The sequence below is a fragment of the Hippopotamus amphibius genome, chromosome 7 (assembly GCF_030028045.1).
Source record: "Hippopotamus amphibius kiboko isolate mHipAmp2 chromosome 7, mHipAmp2.hap2, whole genome shotgun sequence".
Lineage (NCBI taxonomy): Eukaryota > Metazoa > Chordata > Mammalia > Artiodactyla > Hippopotamidae > Hippopotamus > Hippopotamus amphibius.
The window spans coordinates 15,655,539-15,675,459 of NC_080192.1; the positions used below are offsets into that span (position 1 = coordinate 15,655,539).

Here is a 19,921-nt window from a genome sequence, read left to right on the forward strand (position 1 = left end):
TTTATGAAACTGATCATGAAACAAAAACCAAAAAGATGAATTCCCTGCCTGAAGTTGACTTGAAAATGGTACAAAGTCTATAGCTGCTTTAAAAGACTGTAAGATAACATTTTAAAAGCCTGTCAAGCATTGAAAACACTTACATATGTCTTACATTCAAAACGAATCTATGGAGTCCACTCCATTCAATTTAAAAGTCAGCCCCCACATATCTGTGGTTGCTTTTACTGTGTTTTTTAAAAGGGGTATTGCTAATAATTTAATCCATCCTTGAGACAAAATAGGTGTTAAGAACTTTTATATCTTGGGATGCTTTAGGGAATTCTCAAGAACTTAAAATGATTTATGTTTTCCTCCTTACTATGAAACTCCTTTAATGTAGCTTTTGACCAGCAAAGAAATGTTCCTTAGGCACTGTGAGGTTTATTAATGTTGGAGCATGAACCCAGGTTGAAGCATACAATTTGGTTATAACTACTGACAGTTAACAAGCACTATCTTATCTGCTGAGAGCAAGAAATGCCTTTAGCCCACTAATCCTGAGATTCTTGAGGGAAAATGAATTTCACAAACAACTTTTGAAAGAATGCATATATAATAATAATCCTAAGAACTGCACATATTCAGGGTATTAGAAAAGATGCTTTCTTTTGTAAGGCATCAATGATTAAATTAATATAATGCATATCTAACAAAAGACGGTTAACACTCATAAAACCATGAATCTTTTCTTTCAAACTTCTCTAGTTCCTGCTACTTTTACCATCTTAAATAAGAAAAGAATGCCTCTTGGTCTAATCTACTATGGTTATTAAAAAAACTAAGACATCTGAAACTATTAGGCACATCAAAGGTACAGTTTATGTAGTTCAAGGTTCCCTTCTTAAGGGGCAGATGAGTTACCTGGCACATTACACATATGGAACCGTAAAGATCATCCACCAAATTCAACTTTCACATTTTTAGTTAAACTGAAAGACTTATATAGTAAATATTCAAATATACCATATCTTCAGTTACAACTGAATAAGTGTAACATTTTACCAGATAAAAAGCTGGAATTTAAGTACGAGAAACCTTCATACACTGTGCTAGTATTGGTCTCTTCTTTTTAAACAAAAGCCAGTCAGTCATCAATACTTTCAACACAGCAGTTAGAAGATAAACGTCCAAAACAGGTGACTTGGTTGTAGTCCATAATTTAGCAATTCAATGCCACTGGCATCATAATGCTGTGGAGAGCAAGTGTATCTCCATGTTTTAGTCAGATTTGTCTTTCTTCTTTCCTGTTAAGGGCACTTTGTTTACAACAGCAGACCCAACAGCTGTAACACCTCCAGCCACAGCAGACACGCCCCCTTTCACCAGCCCTATTCCCATGGAAGGCACAGTTGTAACAGCTGTTTTGGTCACCTCCAGACTCTTTCCACCAATCCAAGCCACACCACCAATGGTGGCGCCAACGGCTCCCTTTGTAACACTGAAGATACCCCCAGTCACACGGGACAGCATGCCTGGTTGCTGCTGTGGGTGATCTTTCATTGAACCTAATGAGAGAAAATATCATAAGATAGTCAAATATAAGTCAAAGAACAGTACAAATCACTGAGTAAACCTAAGACTTCCTAGCAATCAGGAGATTGTACTGACAAGGTCAACCACATAAATACAAATCTGATCAAGATACAAAGAGCTCTTCCTTCAAGGGTATAGTTGTACACATTTTTAAAATATCTTGGTCCAATGCTAAGTCTTAGTATCATCTGAGAAGAAATGCTTTACAGACTAGACAATCTTCATAAAATAGAAGACTATTTTAAATGTTTCCTTGATTTACAGTTTTGTTGTTAATAAAAAAAATCTTCATTTTATATCCTAAAAGGAGCATGAAAAAGTAAAATGATAAATATATTTAGCCCTTTTTTCCTTGATAGAATTCAATGTCATTACTGAAACAACCGTCTTCATTTAAAGCACTGGTTCTCAAGGTATCGTCAGGAACCCCCGAGTATCCCCAGTACCATTTCAGGGTAAAAACTGCTTTCATAACAATACTAACATGTCAGTTGTCTTTTTTTTTTTTTTTTTTTTTTTTGTCAGTTGTCTTTTCACTTTTCATTCTGTCACCAGTCTAAACAGAATTTTCCAGAAGCTAAATGATGTGCAGTAACACAACAAATTAAACACAAGCTACTGTGAGAATCTAGCTCTCTTTTATTAATCCAAATATTAAAGAGATTTCCAAAAATTTTAAAACAATATAGGGAATTCCCTGGTGGTCCAGTGGTTAGGTCTCCACACTTTCACTGCCAAGGGCCTGAGTCTGATCCCTGGTTGAGGAACTAAGATCCCACAAGCTGCAAGGCATAGCCACAAACAAAAAACAATGTCACCCTGTTCACAATTTTGTTTGTTTTGGAAAATAGCTGCATATTTTTTAAAAAATATGTTAATATGTAATGGGCCTATTGAGTTCTTTTTATAATAAAATACTTACTGTTTTTACTGTTAATATGGCAAATATCAACAAAGACACAAGCTCTTTGGAATCCTTAATTTTTGAAAGTAAAGCATCCTGAGACCAAATAATTTGAGAACCACTAATTTAAATATACTTGGGTTTCTATTCTATGTGCTCCTTAATAATGTATTTAAACAGCTAATCTATATGTAAAAATAGAAAAATTACTCATCACTTAAAATCCTGTTACCGACATAGAATCTTTTTTTAATGTGGAGAAGCTAGAGCTATGGTTAACACTTCCACTGCCTCAGCAATTTTTATAGAAGAGTATATGATTTAAGCATTTAATTTGTAAAAACTCTTCATATACTCCCAGAAAAGGTAACATCAATATGAGAAATTCAGATTTATTGTCATGAGTTTTTTCTGTTTGGTTTGTTCAACAGAGGCACTCAAATTGGCATGTAATCCCAAACTCCAGCATAAAATGACTAGCTGGAAGATTTCATAAAAATTTGCTTCTGCCAGCCTCAAACACACACAGATCTCTTCTCCTTCGTAATCTAGTGACTCAGGCAGCAACAACATGTGAGCAATGGTATTTTTATATTTTTAAACTTCATGAAAAAATACTTGGTAACTATATAATTCAGGCTATAACCACTAAAAAGGTATAATCTCACAAAAGAATGTAAATTCTTGGGTATATAGGTTCAACTAAGATCACCAAAGCTACTAAATCCTAGCAGAATGTGGTTATCAGAGAAGATAACGTTGGGAAACCGACAGTATTTGAAAGAGAAAAAAATTCTGAAAATCGAGTTTCTTTAAATACACAAGGCACAAGTTTACCTTGAGTAAGATTTTCTTTTCATTATTTGGAGATTTTACAACCTTTCACAAGGAAGAAAGTCTCACTGATTAGTCAAAATAGCTCATTGATAAAGATATAGCAATGGCTAAATTTATAAAACCAATTTTTAATTGAAACTGAGTAATAAGCATAGTTAATATAAAATTTTTTAAAAGCTGAAATAAATTACTTAAGACATAGATAAGCATTGGAATATATTAGTTATAAAATTATGAGGGAAAGGATTACGTAAGTGGTAATTCTTTTGTAATCAAGGTTAGTAACACTAGGAAAAGGGGGGGAAATCCTGATTTGAGGATAAAACAGATAACTACCTCATGCTGAATACCTCAGTATTATCCTGCTAAGCCAAATTTGGTGTACATGCGTTTAATGAAGACAATTTTTCTTAGTCAAATCAGATAAATATTAATGCTGTGGATCTCTTTAATTATAGTGTACTCTTCTTTTAAAATTACAGTGTACTCTTAATTACCACCATATGAATTATCCACTTTGCAGACTACTTTTGTTTAACAGGTTACCAATATAAAGACATTCCTGAGGCTGTTCTCTTCCTTAACAATCATGCTCCTGGACATGCTCTCTTTCATGATTTCTTTCTCACAAGTCCTTATTAACTTTCTCATTGAACCCTAACTTTTCTTTTCAAAACTCTAGAGTTCCAGTCCTAAAAATCAAAGCAAAGAAAACAGCTAGTCTGTTTCTGTATATAGTCAGGACATGCAGGTGTGCATTTAGTGTTGCCAAAGATTTTTGCAGTAAAGGTAAGAATAAAATGATTCCTGATGTCACAATTTTCAAACTAAAAAATAAATTAAGCAGACCCTAAGGCCATGTATTTAAAAAGGAAGAGAGAGTTACCCATTATAATATAATGAATAATAGGAGTTTAACAAATCTCAAGTGCTTCCTGAATTGAGTTTTTGTATGCATGATATCAAAACTAAACCTAGTCCATTATTCCTCTGCACCCCAACCAACCCTTTAAAATGAAAGGATATTCTTACTTGTGAAATGGTCTTAAAAGAATAAAGAAGTAGAGAAAAATACTGATAGATCTTATATAATAAAGCAGTTACATTATGTCCCTATTCACCAATATCTATGCTTTCTTATTAAAAGATAAAAATGTTTAAGTATTTTTGGAACACATTTACTGACAAGGAAAAGAGGTTATGTTACTTTAAATTTAATAAAAACAATCAGAACTTTGATTCATTAGGATATTTTTTCATTCTTAGTGTTACAGATGAATACTTACCTTCTGGTGGTTCATCACTAAGGTATGATGGGATTTCTTGTTGATTTTTATCTGTCTGATTCATGATCTCCTAAAAAATACATACATTTCATTTTAATTTCAACATCTGACACTACCTCTTATCATATGCTCAATTAAGACTTACTCAACTTTATTCAGATAAACATTTTCCATATTTTTCTTTTTTTTTTTTTTTTTACTTTTGGCTGAGCCACGCAACCAGGGATTGAACCCAGGCCACGGCAGTGAAAGCGCAGAATCCTAACAACTAGACCACCAAGGAATTCCTGATAAACAACATTTTAAAACATCCATAACAAGACTACCTCACCTTGTTTGTCTCCTACTTTGTGGTGTTTGAGAAATACTTTTAATTATACTAGTGGACAACATAAATCTTATCTCAACTCAAGCAAGGATGGGTAGGCATGGTATAAGCTTTTCCCTATGTTGTTATTGCTGCTTCAACTTAAATTCAAAATTACTAATTGAAAGAAAGTTGGAAGGTGGGGGTTAGCTGACAAAAATTTTAAGTGCTTCCTCCTATAGAACACTGGTTAACTATTACTTATTTCACAATAGACTTAAAGAAAAACCTATACTATGAACTAAAAAACATGTCTATCTGAAAATTTTCTCAAAAACATGACATTCTTCTCCTATAAATATGACAGCACTAATCTGAATCACTAAAAGGGAGATTTTGATTACTTTCTACTGTTACTTTTAGAGCTCTTATAAACAGAAGTAGCAAAAGAATTCAAAATCTACTATAAAAGTATATATATACTATGATTACATCTAAGTACAAGTAATAAGGGAAACTAAGAAATAAAATAAGCTACGTTGGTATGAAGAACACATAAACTTTCTTTTCCCAATCTCCTTTACTATCTTAAAATATTTGCTTTTATATTCACTTGACTAAGTAAAGATTAAAACAAGTCAAGATTGGTCTAAAAGCTTTCTTCCTTGGCCAGAAAACTAGGGTTGTTTTGACTACTAAATACCAGTAGTCAACTAAGTATTTCCTAGTCATAAAACCATGCAGCCTAAAATTATTGTATATCTGTACATATATAATAGAGATTTTAAAGGGTATTGTAAAATCCTGCCATCTGCAAAACAGTATGGATGAACCTTGAGGACATTATGCTAAGTGAAATAAGTCAGACAAAGAAAGACAAATACTATATAATTTCACTTATATATGAACCTAAAAAGGCCAAACTCATAGAAAGGTGGTTGCATGGGGGCTGCGGGTGTGGGGTAAGGGAAATAAGATGTTGGTCAAAGGGTACAAACTTTCTGTTATAAGAGGATTAAGTTCTGAGCATCTAATGTACAGCATGATGACTATAGTTAAAAATACTATATTGTATACTTGAAAGTTGCTAAGAGTAGATGTTCTCACCATAACAACAAAAGTAATTATATGAGCTGAAGGATGTGTTAACTAACCTTAATCTGGTAAACATTTTTCAATATACATGTGTATCAAACCATCACATTATACACCTTAAACCTACACAATGCTATATGTCAATTATATCTCAATAAAGCTGGGGAAAAAAGAATACTGTGAAAACTAACAATGTACTTTAATATGCTGATTAATTAAAAACTTATTGAGTACCTACTATGGGTCATGATTTAGGTGCACAGGATATAGCTGTGATCAATACAGATCAAAAAATCTCTGCCATTATGAACATCTCATATTGTCTACTGGGGAAGACAATAAATATGCAAAGAATATATTGTATATCAGATGGTGTTAAATGCTATAGAGAAAAAGGGATGAAGGGGGAGAGGATGTGATATTTTAAATGGCAGAGTCTGTGAAGGCCTCGTGGTGGTGGCATCCCAAAGGAGGTAGGGATACAAGGTATTTGGGTCAAGAGCCCTCAAGGCAGAAAAAACAGTAAAAGCAAAGGTCCTGAGGTAGGAGCTTACGACAAACAAGAAGGAACAGCCAGAAAAATGTGGCAGGGGCTGCAGCAAAGGGCAGTAAGAGAGGAGGTCAAAGAGTGAGGTGTGGATAACATAGGCCCTTATAGTCCTTGGTGGCAATTAGCTTTAACTCTGAGTGAGATGGGGAGCTAGTGAAAGGCACTGACCAGAGGGGTAATGTGTTCTGATTTACACTTTTTAAAGATCATTCAGGCTATGTGAGTAGAAATCAGAAAGCAATCAGAAAGCAAGAACAGAGACAGAAAGACCAATCAGAGAATAAACAATGTTTTCAAGGTTCACAGGTATCACAACATTTATCAGAACTAATTTTAAGTGGTCAAAGGAGGGTCAGGGAAGTTCCTATTTCCTTTATGACTCCTATTGCTTTTAAGCACCAAATGATCAAATAAAAAGTCATTCATACTTCCTTCTATATTTCAATAATCCAGGTATAAAACACTGGTAGCAAATGAGGGTAGTAGAGGTTGTAGTATGAAAAGTGGGGTTTTTCAAAGGTAATTTAACTTCATGTAATTTAACTTGAAATGTCTTTTTAAAACCTGAACTCTGTGTAACATGCGACTTCACTGCACCCCAGAGCATCCAGCAGCATACGTTAAATAAATATCTTTTAGTTGCACTAATGAAATCCCCGACTCAGACCACTGATCAAGAGCACCTATTCTTATGCTGGTCTGGTTTGTCAATTCAGCATATCAACCCACACACTTAAGATTTTAAAAGTAACAGTAAAGATGGAATCTCTGACAAAAAAAAAAAACACACACAAGAGCATCAGCTGATGCATTACTGGGAGAAGGAGTTCCTAATTGATTTGCCTTATTTTTAAAACTCCCTTAAGCCAGAAAGTTAAGTTTGTTTCTATTCATGTTTATATTTCTTTAACTTATCATCATGGTAAGATCATGAGAAATTACACAGCATAGTATTTAAAGTTCTGGGATCAGAGAGCCTGCGTTTGAATCCCAACTTGACTATGAACTATATGGCCGAGGAAAAAATAACTTCATCAAATCCTTGCTGTTCAAGAAATAGAAATTAAAGATATCCTAGCCCTAACTCTAAGATGAGAGTACTATTTAACAATACAAAACAAAACATGCAGAAACTCCTGGAAGAATGGCCAGGAGCATGTGTGGCCCTTTCCTGAGGAATAACTATTTTGGAGCCACTTTCTTCCCCACTGGACTGTCAATTCCAAAAGGAGAGATACTTTGTCTAGCTTATTCAGCAATGTGATCCCAGTATCTGTAAACCAAGAGATCATCTGGCTGATCAACTAATCAAGAGATGTCCCAATATTCTGTACAGAAATATGGGGATATTATATATACACATACATCTTACATATTTTAGCTGGAGTTTTAAAACAGGTGCACTAGTAACTGCATACATTTTAAAACTGCTTTTCTGTACATATCCCACAGATCCCTACCAACAGTCTTACCTTTTCCTCCTAATACAGAACCCTTTAAAAAAAACTTAACTTTTCCACATATTTCTATCTTGTAATTTAAAAAAGAAAAAGACCATCATTTAAAAAAATTAGAGCTGCTTTGTACTATGATAGCATAAAAGATATATGCAAATTCATCTAAACAGTATGAATTGACTTTATTTCTCCTGCCAGTAGGCAATGGGGAGCCATCAGCCAAGTCACACCGTCAGACCTATGTTTTAAAAAGCTAACTAAAGCAAGATCAGATAGAAGGACACAGACTAAATACAGTAAGTGGCTACTTGAGTAATCCAATGAGATGGAATAGAAGCCTGAACTCTCCCAATTTTTCCTGTCTAAATAAATGTCTGGACCAAAACCCTAGGATTCACCCTTGATTTCCTCTATTTTTACATTCCCATCAAATCATCAGTAAACTCTGTTGCCTGAATAAATCCAGAACATAACGACTACTCATCACCTCCACTGCTACCAGTTTTGGCTAAGCCATCATAATCTCTCATTTGGATGACTACAAAATCTCTTAACTGGCCTCCAAGCTTCCACCTTTGCTCTTCCTTCAGTCTAGCCATGTCATACTCTGCTTAAAACCCTCCAACTGCTTCCTATTTTGCTCAGAATAAAATCCAGGGTCCTTCCCTTCGCTTTCGAGGGCCAAACATCTAATACCCTGACAGCATCTCCTACCACTCTGCCTTTTGCTCACTCCAGCCTGGCAACATGGGCTTCCTTGCTCATCTTTTCCTGAAAGGCTCTTCTCCAACGTATGTACATGGCTTGATTCCTTACTTCCTTCAGGCCTTTGTGCAAATGTCCCCTTCTCAGAGGTGTTCCCTGACCACCTTATAATAGATTAGCACCCTCCTACTCCTTTCCCTATCATTTTCACCTAACACTGCTCTATCTTCATTGCTCTTACTGTCACTTGATAGATATGTTTACTTTGTGTCTTTCCCAATTAGAATGTAAGCTCTACTGGAACAAAACTTGGTTTTGTCACTGCTCCATTCCCAGAGCCCTAATGTGTGGTGGACACTTAAATACTTGAACTTTTTATATGAAGTAGAACGCAACTTGGGTGTTAATGTTAGATAAAAGGAGAATATAGGATGTAAAATTTCTAGTGTGAGGAACTAAATAGAAATGATGATGAAGACAGGACTGGAGAGGAGAAACCACTTCTGAGAGAAGTTGGACATTGTTTTAAATGTTTATTTTATTGCAGTAAGAGCACTTAACATGAGCTCTCCCCCTTAACAAATAAGTATGCACCTTATTGTTGACTATAGGTTCAGTGAAAGGACTTGTTCTTGAACAGCATTTGAGATGCCTTCCGGCCATCCACAGATGTTTAGCAGGCAATTGGATTTAAAGAGCCTGAAACTCAGCATGAAGTCTGAATTACAGCTGAGGTCCTGAGAATGGTCTAAAGTGATAGCTAAAGCTGCAGGGGGTGAGTGATATGATCAAGGGGAAGAGTAGTAACAGAATAGATTGATAAGCTTAACTGGACTGTTCATATTTAAGAGGTGAGCAAAAGAAGCCAGAAAAAAAAAAAAAAGACACCTGGAGATAAATAGTCAAATGAGTACAGCTTAATGGAAGGCAAGAGATGAATTTATAAGCTTCCTAAAGATACATACAATGCAGATATTAAAATCATTTATGAAGATCAAATACTATGGGGAAATGTTAATATTATATTTAGAGGATATAAAAGGCATATATATCATATGATACTAATTTTTTTAACTGCACATAAAAAGACTGAAAGTAAATATACCAAAGTGTTAACAAAGATTGCCACTAGGGGGTAAAAATTATATATATGGGGGGGAATAGATATATAGTATTTCTATATATAGAGAAATATATATACCTAACATCTGTATTTTGATTTTCTACCATAAACATGTAATGATTTTGTAATTAAAGAAAAATACATATTTTTAAGTCTTAGAAATCAGTGATATCCATAAAGGATATTTTTAAAGATGATACAGTTCAACTACCTAGTTACTGTAGGTTTTTTATCCTCAAATCAAGTTGATCACCTAAAAAACAACGTTCTTGAATCACAAAATGCTGACTTGGAGAAAATGACATCACTGAGTCTTATTCACGGTTATGCTCCCCTACCTCCCCCACCTCCTGACAGCACACCAAGACCTCCACTCTTACAGCTCTTTTCCCTGATTTGCAGTCTGAAAATCTTATTTATATTCTTACCATTTTTTTATTACGTTTCGGTTTTAGGCTGACACAGAGTATTTGTGGAATAAATGAGATAAAAATATCATTTGTATCTACATTAACTTTAAGCATCACAAGAAAAGATACATTATCAATATATGGTCCAAATTTTTGGTTTAAAAGAAAGAAAGAAAACCTTAAGCTAGATTCATATTCCTCAAATGTACTTCTTTAAGAATAGGCAGTGGTATGCCAGGGGCTTCAAGAACCACAGGAGAGACATGATGCATGAATTTTACTATACAGTAATTTAAAATAGTTTTGTTTTTAAATATACACTAATTAAAAAGTTAAATGAAAAGCGCTTGGGAATTTTTTAAGGTAAGTTTTAAGACTTTTAAGAAATTTCATTCTTGCCTGGAGCTTCTTTAGGGTATACTCTCAGATTTACCAGCTCTCTTTTCCCTGCCCAACCACATTCCCACCTCCCCTGAGTTTACTCCACTCTTAAATTACATTCACAGTTACATTTACTAGTGTTATCAATAGTTACAAACAGGATTATCAGTAAACAATAAAATAGAAAATCTGGAGTTGTACAGGCCAGAAGCCTGGCTACCTAGACCAGAAGAACTTGGCTTTGAAAGGCCTAAGAGGCCACAAAGACTGATTTTTGTTTTGTATATATTTTTTAATGTTTAAGTTTCTTGTACATCACTCATATTAACAGCAAGTGTGTAGTATTAAAATTCCTACAGAACTCTTAGGGTAATAAAAATTGTGTAAAAGCTCTAAGTATATGGAATATATTTTTCTGAATCCCTAATCTGATTATAAGACACCAAGTTACCTTATAAAGGTATTTTTGCTAAAATCCTTAACTATCTGTAGTGCCATCTATACTTTTTACTCACATAAACCATTCCCAACCTCTACACACATATATGTGCCGAACTTTTAGTGATACTACCTCTTTATGGATATTATCACTTTATCACTAGGAGAAATACTTTTTATATTGCCATCTTGTTCTTTATCATCATTAAATTTTTTTCTCTTAAATTAGGAATTGTGAAGACAAATACAGATACACCCCTAATCTCCTAAAACTGGAAGAGGTAAATAGTCTTAGTAAAATTTTAAAGTATACACGTGAAGACAAATAACAACTGACAGTAAAAGTATCAAAAAGACCATTTAAAAAGTGTTACCCTTAAACAACATTATTAAATTCTATGCAAACCATATGCCCTAAACTCAATATATACTTGGGTCCCTGCTATGTGCCAGGCACCCTGCTAGGCACTAAAGGTTTCAGTGTGATTAAACACACAGAGGACTACTCTAAGCCAGAGTCTACAATCCAGTGGTTACATACTTTACCAGGACTTATCAATTCAGTTTCATTGAAAGACCAAAAGGAGTCTGCTCTACAGGAACTCATAACGCACACAAATGTCTATTTTAAAACGTACTTTCCTAAGGAAGGCAATAAAGACAGAAAACAACCTTTAGATCAGGACAAATAATTTAACTTACTCTATGGACATAAATCAGTTTTACCATTTGGTCCTGACACCTGAACAAACGTACAGTACCAACTAAAACTGGTCATAACTATGTTTTTTTAAGAAATTGTGAAATGTGAAAGAGTTCTTTGCTATAGACTGCAATTCATCAGCAGTTCCTTTAAGCATTTTAGAACAGGGAGAAATAATTCTTGTCCAGTACAACAGTATCATAGATATAGCAGCTGGCAAATATATTGAGCAAGGATTTATAACATTATTCCTTGGAGGGTAATTTCTTCCAATAATAGAAATAAGTAAACAAATGCCTCCCCTCCTCTTTTTTTTTTTAAGGAAAATAGATGAATCAATGTTGTTTGCTGATATCTGTAACATTTTATATACAAAGTTTTCATTAATAATAAAAACAAAATCTGAAAACAGTACTCAAATGTGCCTATGGTTCAACACCCCTCTGTTTACCAAGGGAAGTTAAACTAACACGTTGTATATGAAGCCTAACTACAAAATACAGTGCACAACAGTTTACCTTCAAAGCCACTTCAAAACTTTCTTATGAAACAGTAAGTGCCAATTTCCCTATAAGAAAAAGAATGTAAATGAATTAGCTAAATTCTTGTACATATTCTATATATAGGAACTTTGCCACATCCTCACTCCTATCTTTTAGCTTCTTTGTCAAGTGTAACTGCAAGGAGTTTCAAAAATATATTTATACAGAGCTGTAACTCACATACACCAACAAACAGTGTATATTAAAACACCAGCTTACTGTTTTTAGGCTTCTCCAGTTAACCAACTATCCTGAACTGGCTGCTTTTAAAAACAGCCTTGCCCATTAAATCAACAGCAAGTGAACTACAAGAAATGCACAGAATGTGGCAGGAAAAGAAAAAGTAATCTGCCAGTAAAACATACCTAGTAACAACTGACAGTATCAAAATAGTAATTTTTAAGTGTTGCCCTTAAATGAAACATTAAGCATAATTACAATAAGCTATCAAACCAAATAACCAATACACCAGTCATTTTTACTACATTATCTCATTAGTTCAATAGGTATTTGTGTCCCTACTGTGTGTCAAACATTGTGTTAGACCCTGAAGTTTCAGTCTGAACAAGCATCTCAAGGCCCTAATCTGGGGGTGTTTATATATAATCCAGTAAAATACCTTTAGGAAGTAGCAAAACAACTACTCAATGCCTGAAACAAAAAAAGGTAAAGATTTTCCTGGAGTTAAAAAAACAAAAAAACCACACGAAGAACTAAAACTTTTCTAACGATGTTCTCTACATAAGGGCATATTTTTACTGAACTTGCTTTCTAGTATATATGTTATAACAAAGACTAAAGAAATGAAAAAAAAACAGGACGCATGAGTTTTTTTTAAAAGTTTCTTCCCTCTTTAAAAAAAACAAACATGAACACATACACGCAGACATGTACCTGTTGATGTGATATAAATATTCCTGGCGAGCCCTTTAGAGCACCCACACCAATGGCAGTTTTAAAGGTTAAACAACAGTATATAGCAAATAATCACAGATAGTAAATAAAGTGTTTTCATTTGGAATTAGCACAAGCAGAATAAATCAAATAAACTCTCTTAGGTGTTTCGAAACCTTTCTCGGTGGCCCCTTCTGCCCGCCCTCCCCCCCCCCCCCAATTCCTTTGGGCACTAGCAAGTCTCTTTTTTTTTTTTTTTTTAAAGCAGAGGGAGTGACGTGGCAGGAGAGGCAGAGAATGACCCTGGAGGAGCCCTAGCTAAGGCTGAGCTCAGCACCTCCTCCCTCTGCTCCACGTTGTACACCCCGCAAACCCCCACTCCTACAGTGTTCCAGAATTCGTATGTCTTCTAACACACAAGAGGCGATCTGTTCAGGAGGGGATCTGGTGGTAAGTGGGAGCTTGGGGACCAGTCTTGAGGCTGCGTGTGCATAGCAGGCACGCTTTTTATTTAGACTCGGGAGGCAGAGATGGTACTGATGCGTGCTCCAGCAGTCCCCAGTCACCTCCTCGGCGCCGTCAGCGCCTCTCTCCATTGCTACAATTTCAAGTTCAGGTTAGGGGTAGAGCTACCTGGGAAGAGCACTGGGAATGTTCACTGGGGACCAAGGCTCGTGTGCTTGAACCCAAGAGAGTGGTTTATCAACAGGTTAGGAGTTAGCGGGGCGGGGAAGCCCAGCATGCAGCCCCTCTGCCACATCCCTCTCCGCTCCCAGGCTGCTGACGCCCTCCCACCCCTATTTCCCTGGCCTGACACCCCATGAGCTAAGAAGTCAGGCGGAAGCGTCCAAGCAGAGTCCCCAGTCTCAAACCACGGCGGGGGAGTCAGAGACACGTACAAGGGGGTACCGCGCCAGCGAACCTCCACCCACCCCCAACTTCGTCCCGCCCCTCCCCCTTCCCCGCTAAGCATCCAGCCCCCCCCACCCCAGCAAAAGGCCCCTCTCCGGGCAGCCAGGCCCGGGCAGGGAGGCGGTGAGGTGCAGAAGACCTAACGGAAAAAGGCAACAGAGAGGAGGGCAGGAAGCCGGGACGGCGCCCCTTACCCTCCCTGCCCGACTAACTCACCGCTGGGTCGGGGGCCAGCGGCGGGGCCGGGCGGAGGAGCGGGCAGCACCGAGGAGGGCTGAGGAGGCCTGAGCGGCGGGCACAGCCCGGGGCAGCTGCGGGCTCCGGAGACGCCTCCTCTGGCTGTGGAGCCAGAAGACACGGTTGGCGACGGCGGCCTCTGGCTGCGGACGTGGCGCCGGACGCGACCCGCCCCCTCCACCGCCTCCTCAGCTCCCGCCTCCTCCCGCGGCTCGCGCTCCGACGCGCACGCGCACCCCGGGCCCCTCCCGCGCCCACCCGGCACACGCCCACCCGTTTCTCGAACCGCCCAGCCCTCCCAGCAGCCCCCAGCCTGTCCCCTCCCGACATGCGCACGCGCGATGCCCTCCCCCCACCCCTTCTCTCGGCAGGCCAACTCCCGCCCCTTCGCTCGCTGGGTGCCAACGCGAGAATCCCTGGCCTGCCTGTGCGCGCCTCCTTCTGGACCTCCCGCCCCCTTTCCCCCGCCGTCCAATCAGATCGGGCGAGGGGCGCGGAGCCCCGGGAACCCGTAGGCGGCGGCCCTGCGAGCCTAGCGGTAACGCCGCAGGCTCCCAGAAGCCTCCGTTCCGCCATCAGGAACGGTCGCTTGGAATTCCGAAGCTTCGCCCTAGGGAAGATGGGATGGTCGCCAGTTTCTCCGGCTCTTCCCCCCGGTGTCTCGACCTTCCCTTACCTGTCTCCCCTCAGGGGAGTGACGCGCTGCGCCTGCTCGCTTAGTCTGTCACGTCGGGGCTCGCTACGAGCCTCTGTGTACTGTCCAGGTGACAGGAGTGACGACAGACACTTCTCATTTATTATTGTTGTCGTTGTTACTATTATTATTGTTTGACATCTCCCCTGCCCTAGAAATGAGCCTCTTGAAAGTAAGAACTCCGGTTCATCGTCGTCACCCACGGCTCACCGCAGCGCCGAGGGCTCGCCAGGCGCTAGAAATTCGCTGAAGAGAGTGGGTGTTAACAGTGAAAAGAGAAGCGAGCTGGAAATCAGAAAACCTGGCTTCTCGCCCCATCCCCACCCCCACCCCATCCCCGTCGCGGCGCCGCTCGAGGTCTCCCTGCCTCGGCCGAGGCTCTGCTCCCCGTTCTGGACGGTGTTGAGAGGAGTGTAGCGGTGCGAGGATAGTGTCTGCACCCAAACCCCTTCCTTGTGAGGTGAGGCATCTCACCCTGCGCTTCAGAGTGGGGGTTGTGACGTCCACCTCACGGCTAGTTTCCAGGCGTAAAGAAGTTGCGAAAAGGATACTGAACTAGATAAAAGGTATCTATTAACTTTTCTCTGCCTCTCTTTCTATACCTATAAAACGAAGATGTCATTAAGTCCATCACAGGTTTTCCGAGAGAATCAAAAGAGTTAGTGGGTGTAAAAGGGATTTATAAACTGCATTCCTACTTAAGGTGTGACATCTTCCTTCACAGTTTGGGTAGCAAGACGAAACATACACTAATATGTGTTTAATAAATACCTAATAAATAACCTCACAAAGTGTTTTTTCGAATGCAAAATAATCGGGGGGGGGGGGTGTAACTGATTGGTAACTGTTGACAAGTCCCAGAAAAGGACATGCTAACCTAGGAAAGCATCCTGGAAGAAGCTGCCTTTGAGCCAGGTCTTAAGTAGAGTGGACCAAATATAGTTTATGGTTTCAGCCTAATCATTGGCGTTTCTTTTTTCTCTTTTTTTTAAGCTCTTTATTGAAATATAATTGCTTTACACTGTGGTGCCAGTTTTTTTCTGTACACCAGAGTGCATCAGCTGTATTTATACATATATCCCCATATGCCCTCCCTCCCTATCTCAGCCCTCTAAGTTATCACCCATCATCGAGTTGATCTCCCTATGTTATGTGGCAACTTCGCACTTGCTGTCTAGTTTACAGTTAGTAGTGTATATATGTCAGTGCTACTCTCTCACTTCGTCCCAGCTTCCCCTTCACCCCCCACCGCCCCCAACCCCGTGTCCTCAAGTCCCTTCTCTACATCTGCATCTTTATTCTTGCCCTGTCACTGCATTCATCAATACCATTTTTTTTCAGATTGCATATATATGAGTTAGCATACAGTATTTGTTTTTCTCTTTCTGGCTTACGTTGCTCTGTATGATGTCCCTGGGTCTATCCACCTCACTACAAATAACTCAATTTCATTCCTTTTCATGGCTGAGTAATATTCCATTGTATATATGTGCCACATATTCTTTATCCATTCATCTGTCGCTGGGCATTTAGGTTGCTTCCATGTCCTGGCTATTGTAAATAGTGCTGCAATGAATGTTGTGGTACATGTTTCTTTTTGGATTATGGTTTTCTCCAGGTATATGCCCAGCAGTGGCATTGTTGGGTCATGTGGTAGTTCCATTTTTAGTTTTTTAAGAAAGCTCCATACTGTTTTCCATAGTGGCTGTACCAGCTTACATTCCCACCAACAGTGCAGGAGGGTTCCCTTTTCTCTGCACCCTCTCCAGCATTTATCGTTTCTAGATTTTTTGGCTTTTTGATGATGGCCATTCTGACTGGTGTGAGGTGATACCTCATCGTGGCTTTGACTTGGTTTTCTTTAATGATTAGTGATGTTGAGCATCTTTTCATGTGTTTGTTAGCCATCTGCATGTCTTCTTTGGAGAAGTGTCTATTTAGGTCTTCCACCCATTTGTGGATTGGGTTATTTGCTTTTTTGGTATTAAGCTGCATGAGCTGCTTGTATATTTTGGAGATTAACCCTTTGTCCATTGCTTCATTGGCAAATATTTTCTCCCTTTCTGAGGGTTGTCTTCTTGTCTTGTTTATGGTTTCTTTCGCTGTGCAAAAGCTTTTAAGTTCACTGGGTCCCATTTGTTTATTCTTGATTTTACTTCCATTATTCTATGAGGTGGGTTAAACAGGATCTTGCTTTGAAGTATGTCATAGAGTGTTCTGCCTATGTTTTCCTCTAGGAGTTTTATAGTGTCTGGCCTTACATGGAGGTCTTTAATCCATTTGGAGTTGATTTTTGTGTACGGTGTTAGGAAGTGTTCTAATTTCATTCTTTTACATGTAGCTGTCCAATTTTCCCAGCACCACTTATTGAAGAGGCTTTTTTCCATTGTATATTCTTGCTTCTGTCAAAGTTAAGGTGCCCGTATGTGCGTGGGTCTGCCTCTGGGCTCTCTATTCTGTTCCATTGATCTATGTTTCTGTTTTTGTGCCAGTACCATACTGTCTTGATCACTGTAGCCTTGTAGTATAGTTTGAAGTCAGGAAGCCTAATTCCACCAACTCTGTCTTTCCTTCTCAAGATTGCTTTGGCTATTCGGGCTCTTTTGCATTTCCATACAAATCCTAAGATTTTTTGTTCTAGTTCTGTGAAAAATGCCATTGGTAATTTGATAGGGATTGCATTGAATCTGTAAATTGCTTTAGGTAGTATAGTCATTTTCAAGATGTCGATTCTTCCAGTCCAAGAACATGTTACTAATCATTGATTTTTCAAAGCATCGACTTAAATCCACTTAGGCCACTGTTCTGAAACTATCAAGATATTTTAGTTTTCCAGACTTTAAAGGAGAAATAAAATAATCTTGTCACTTTAAAATATGATCTGGGTGGTTAGAAGGATCTATGGATTGTCCTGGTAGCATGTGAAGAGGTGGAAAGCAACTCTGTTTTCTTGTTACCACTTAACATGTGACCTTTCCAGCATGAATGCTAGGCAGATTTTCCTGGCACCATTACCTGGACTATTCTTGGTTCTTCTTTCTCTGCCCCAATCCTTCTTAATCTTTTCTGTGATATAATAATGATAACTAAGACTTATTTAACATAAGTTTTTAACATGTACTCCAGCAGTTCAGTGAGGCAAGTATTATCATTATCCCCAAATTCATGTGAGGAAACTGTGGCATAGAGAAGTTAGATAATTTACCCAAGGGCCCACAGCTAGTGGAAAGCGGACCCAGGAATCAAACATAATTTTTTCTGGCTCTGAGGCCTAATTTCTTACCACTATATTCTGAGGAAGAGAAAAGCAGTCCCTGACGTCAAGTAGCTGGTCTGGTGCTATCAGCTAGCTCTTGGTGTTTCTAGGAGCTGGCCTGGCACAGCTAGGCTTTGGTATTTTCTGTTGAATAAAACCTGTTTCAGAGAACATCAGCATCAGAAAAGGCCATTTCATGACTGTGATGGATCAGGACAAAAATAGGACTACTCCATAATCATGTCTGAACACAGACAAAAACATGAACCTTATCTAAGCCGTGAAATGGAACACAGACTAAAAGTATATGATGGGCTGTTACTTCTTTACCGATTACATCTTTATCCTCATGTAGTCTTTCCTTTGTCTACATAAGATTTATTAAGGTACCCAATTATAGAATTACCCATGCTTCCTGACAGCACCCAATATAGAGCAAAGTCCCCCAAATCATCCCGCAAACCCAGATCTTTTTTTTTAAAGAACTTTTATTGAGATACAGTTAACAGACAATAAACAGCATATATTTAGAGTGTACAATTTGGTATCCCAATCTCCCAATTCACCCCCCCCAACCCTCCCCGCTTTCTCCACTTGGTGTCCATGTGTTTGTTCTCTATATCTGTGTCTCTATTTCTGCCTTGCATTTCCTCTTTCATAGTTGTTAGCAATTGCCTTCTGTATTGAGGTGCTCCTATATTGGGTGCATATACATTTATAATTATCTCCTCTTCTTGGATGTATCCCATGATCTTTATATAGTGTCCTTTCTTGTCTCTTGTAGCATTTTTTATTTTAAAGTCTCTTTTATCTGATATGAGTATTGCTGCTCCCGCTTTCTTTTGATTTCCATTTGCATGGAATATCTTTTTCCATCCCCTCACTTTCAGTCTGTATGTGTCCCTAGGTCTGAAGTGGGTCTCTTGGAGACAGCATATATAAGGGTCTTGTTTTTGTATCCATTCAGCCAGTCTGTGTCTTTTGGTTGGTGCATTTAGGCCATTTACATTCAAGGTAATTATCGATATGTATGTTCCTATTACCATTTCCTTAATTGTTTTGTTTGTGTTTTTGTAGGTCCTTTTCTTCTGTTTCCCACTTAGAGAAGTTCCTTTAGCATTTGTTGTAGGGCTGGTTTGGTGGTGCTGAATTCTCTTAGCTGTTGCTTGTTTGTAAAGCTTTTGATTTCTCCCTCGAATCTGAATGAGATCCTTGCTGGTAGAGTATTTTTGGTTGTAGGTTCTTCCCTTTCATCACTTGAAATATATCATGCCACTCCCTTCTGGCTTGCAGAGTTTCTGCTGAGAAATCAGCTGTTAACCTGATGGGAGTTCCCTTGTATGTTATTTGTCATTTTTCCCTTGTTGCTTTTAATAACGTTTCTCTGTCTTTAATTTTTGTCAGTTTGACTACTATATGTCTTGGCGTGTTTCTCCTTTGGTTTATCCTGCCTGGGACTCTCTGCACTTCCTGCACTTGGGTAGCTATTTCCTTTCCCATGTTGGGGAAGTTTTCAACTATAATCTCTTCCAGTATTTTCTCGGGTCCTTTCTCTCTCTCTTCTCCTTCTGGGAACCCTATAATGCGAATGTTGGTGCGTTTAACATTGTTCCAG

The 19,921-nt window shown here is 38.5% G+C and overlaps 1 protein-coding gene across 3 annotated transcripts; it reads right to left on the reverse strand.

The window, feature by feature from the left end:
- Positions 1-401: 401 nt before the first annotated feature.
- Positions 402-15,187, reverse strand: TMEM263 (transmembrane protein 263). 3 transcript variants are annotated; one of them, XM_057740560.1, is made up of 4 exons: positions 14,336-14,629; positions 12,290-12,339; positions 4,603-4,672; positions 402-1,547 (listed from the first exon to the last, which is right to left on the reverse strand). In XM_057740560.1, the coding sequence occupies exons 3-4, from the start codon at positions 4,664-4,666 to the stop codon at positions 1,261-1,263; spliced, it is 351 nt and encodes a 116-aa protein (XP_057596543.1). In that variant the 5' UTR covers positions 4,667-4,672; positions 12,290-12,339; positions 14,336-14,629; the 3' UTR covers positions 402-1,260. The 3 variants fall into 3 exon arrangements, with proteins under 3 accessions (XP_057596543.1, XP_057596544.1, XP_057596542.1); XM_057740561.1 differs by lacking the exons at positions 12,290-12,339; positions 14,336-14,629 and adding an exon at positions 15,033-15,187; XM_057740559.1 differs by lacking the exon at positions 12,290-12,339 and having other exon boundaries at positions 14,336-14,627.
- Between the last annotated feature and the right edge of the window lie 4,734 nt (positions 15,188-19,921).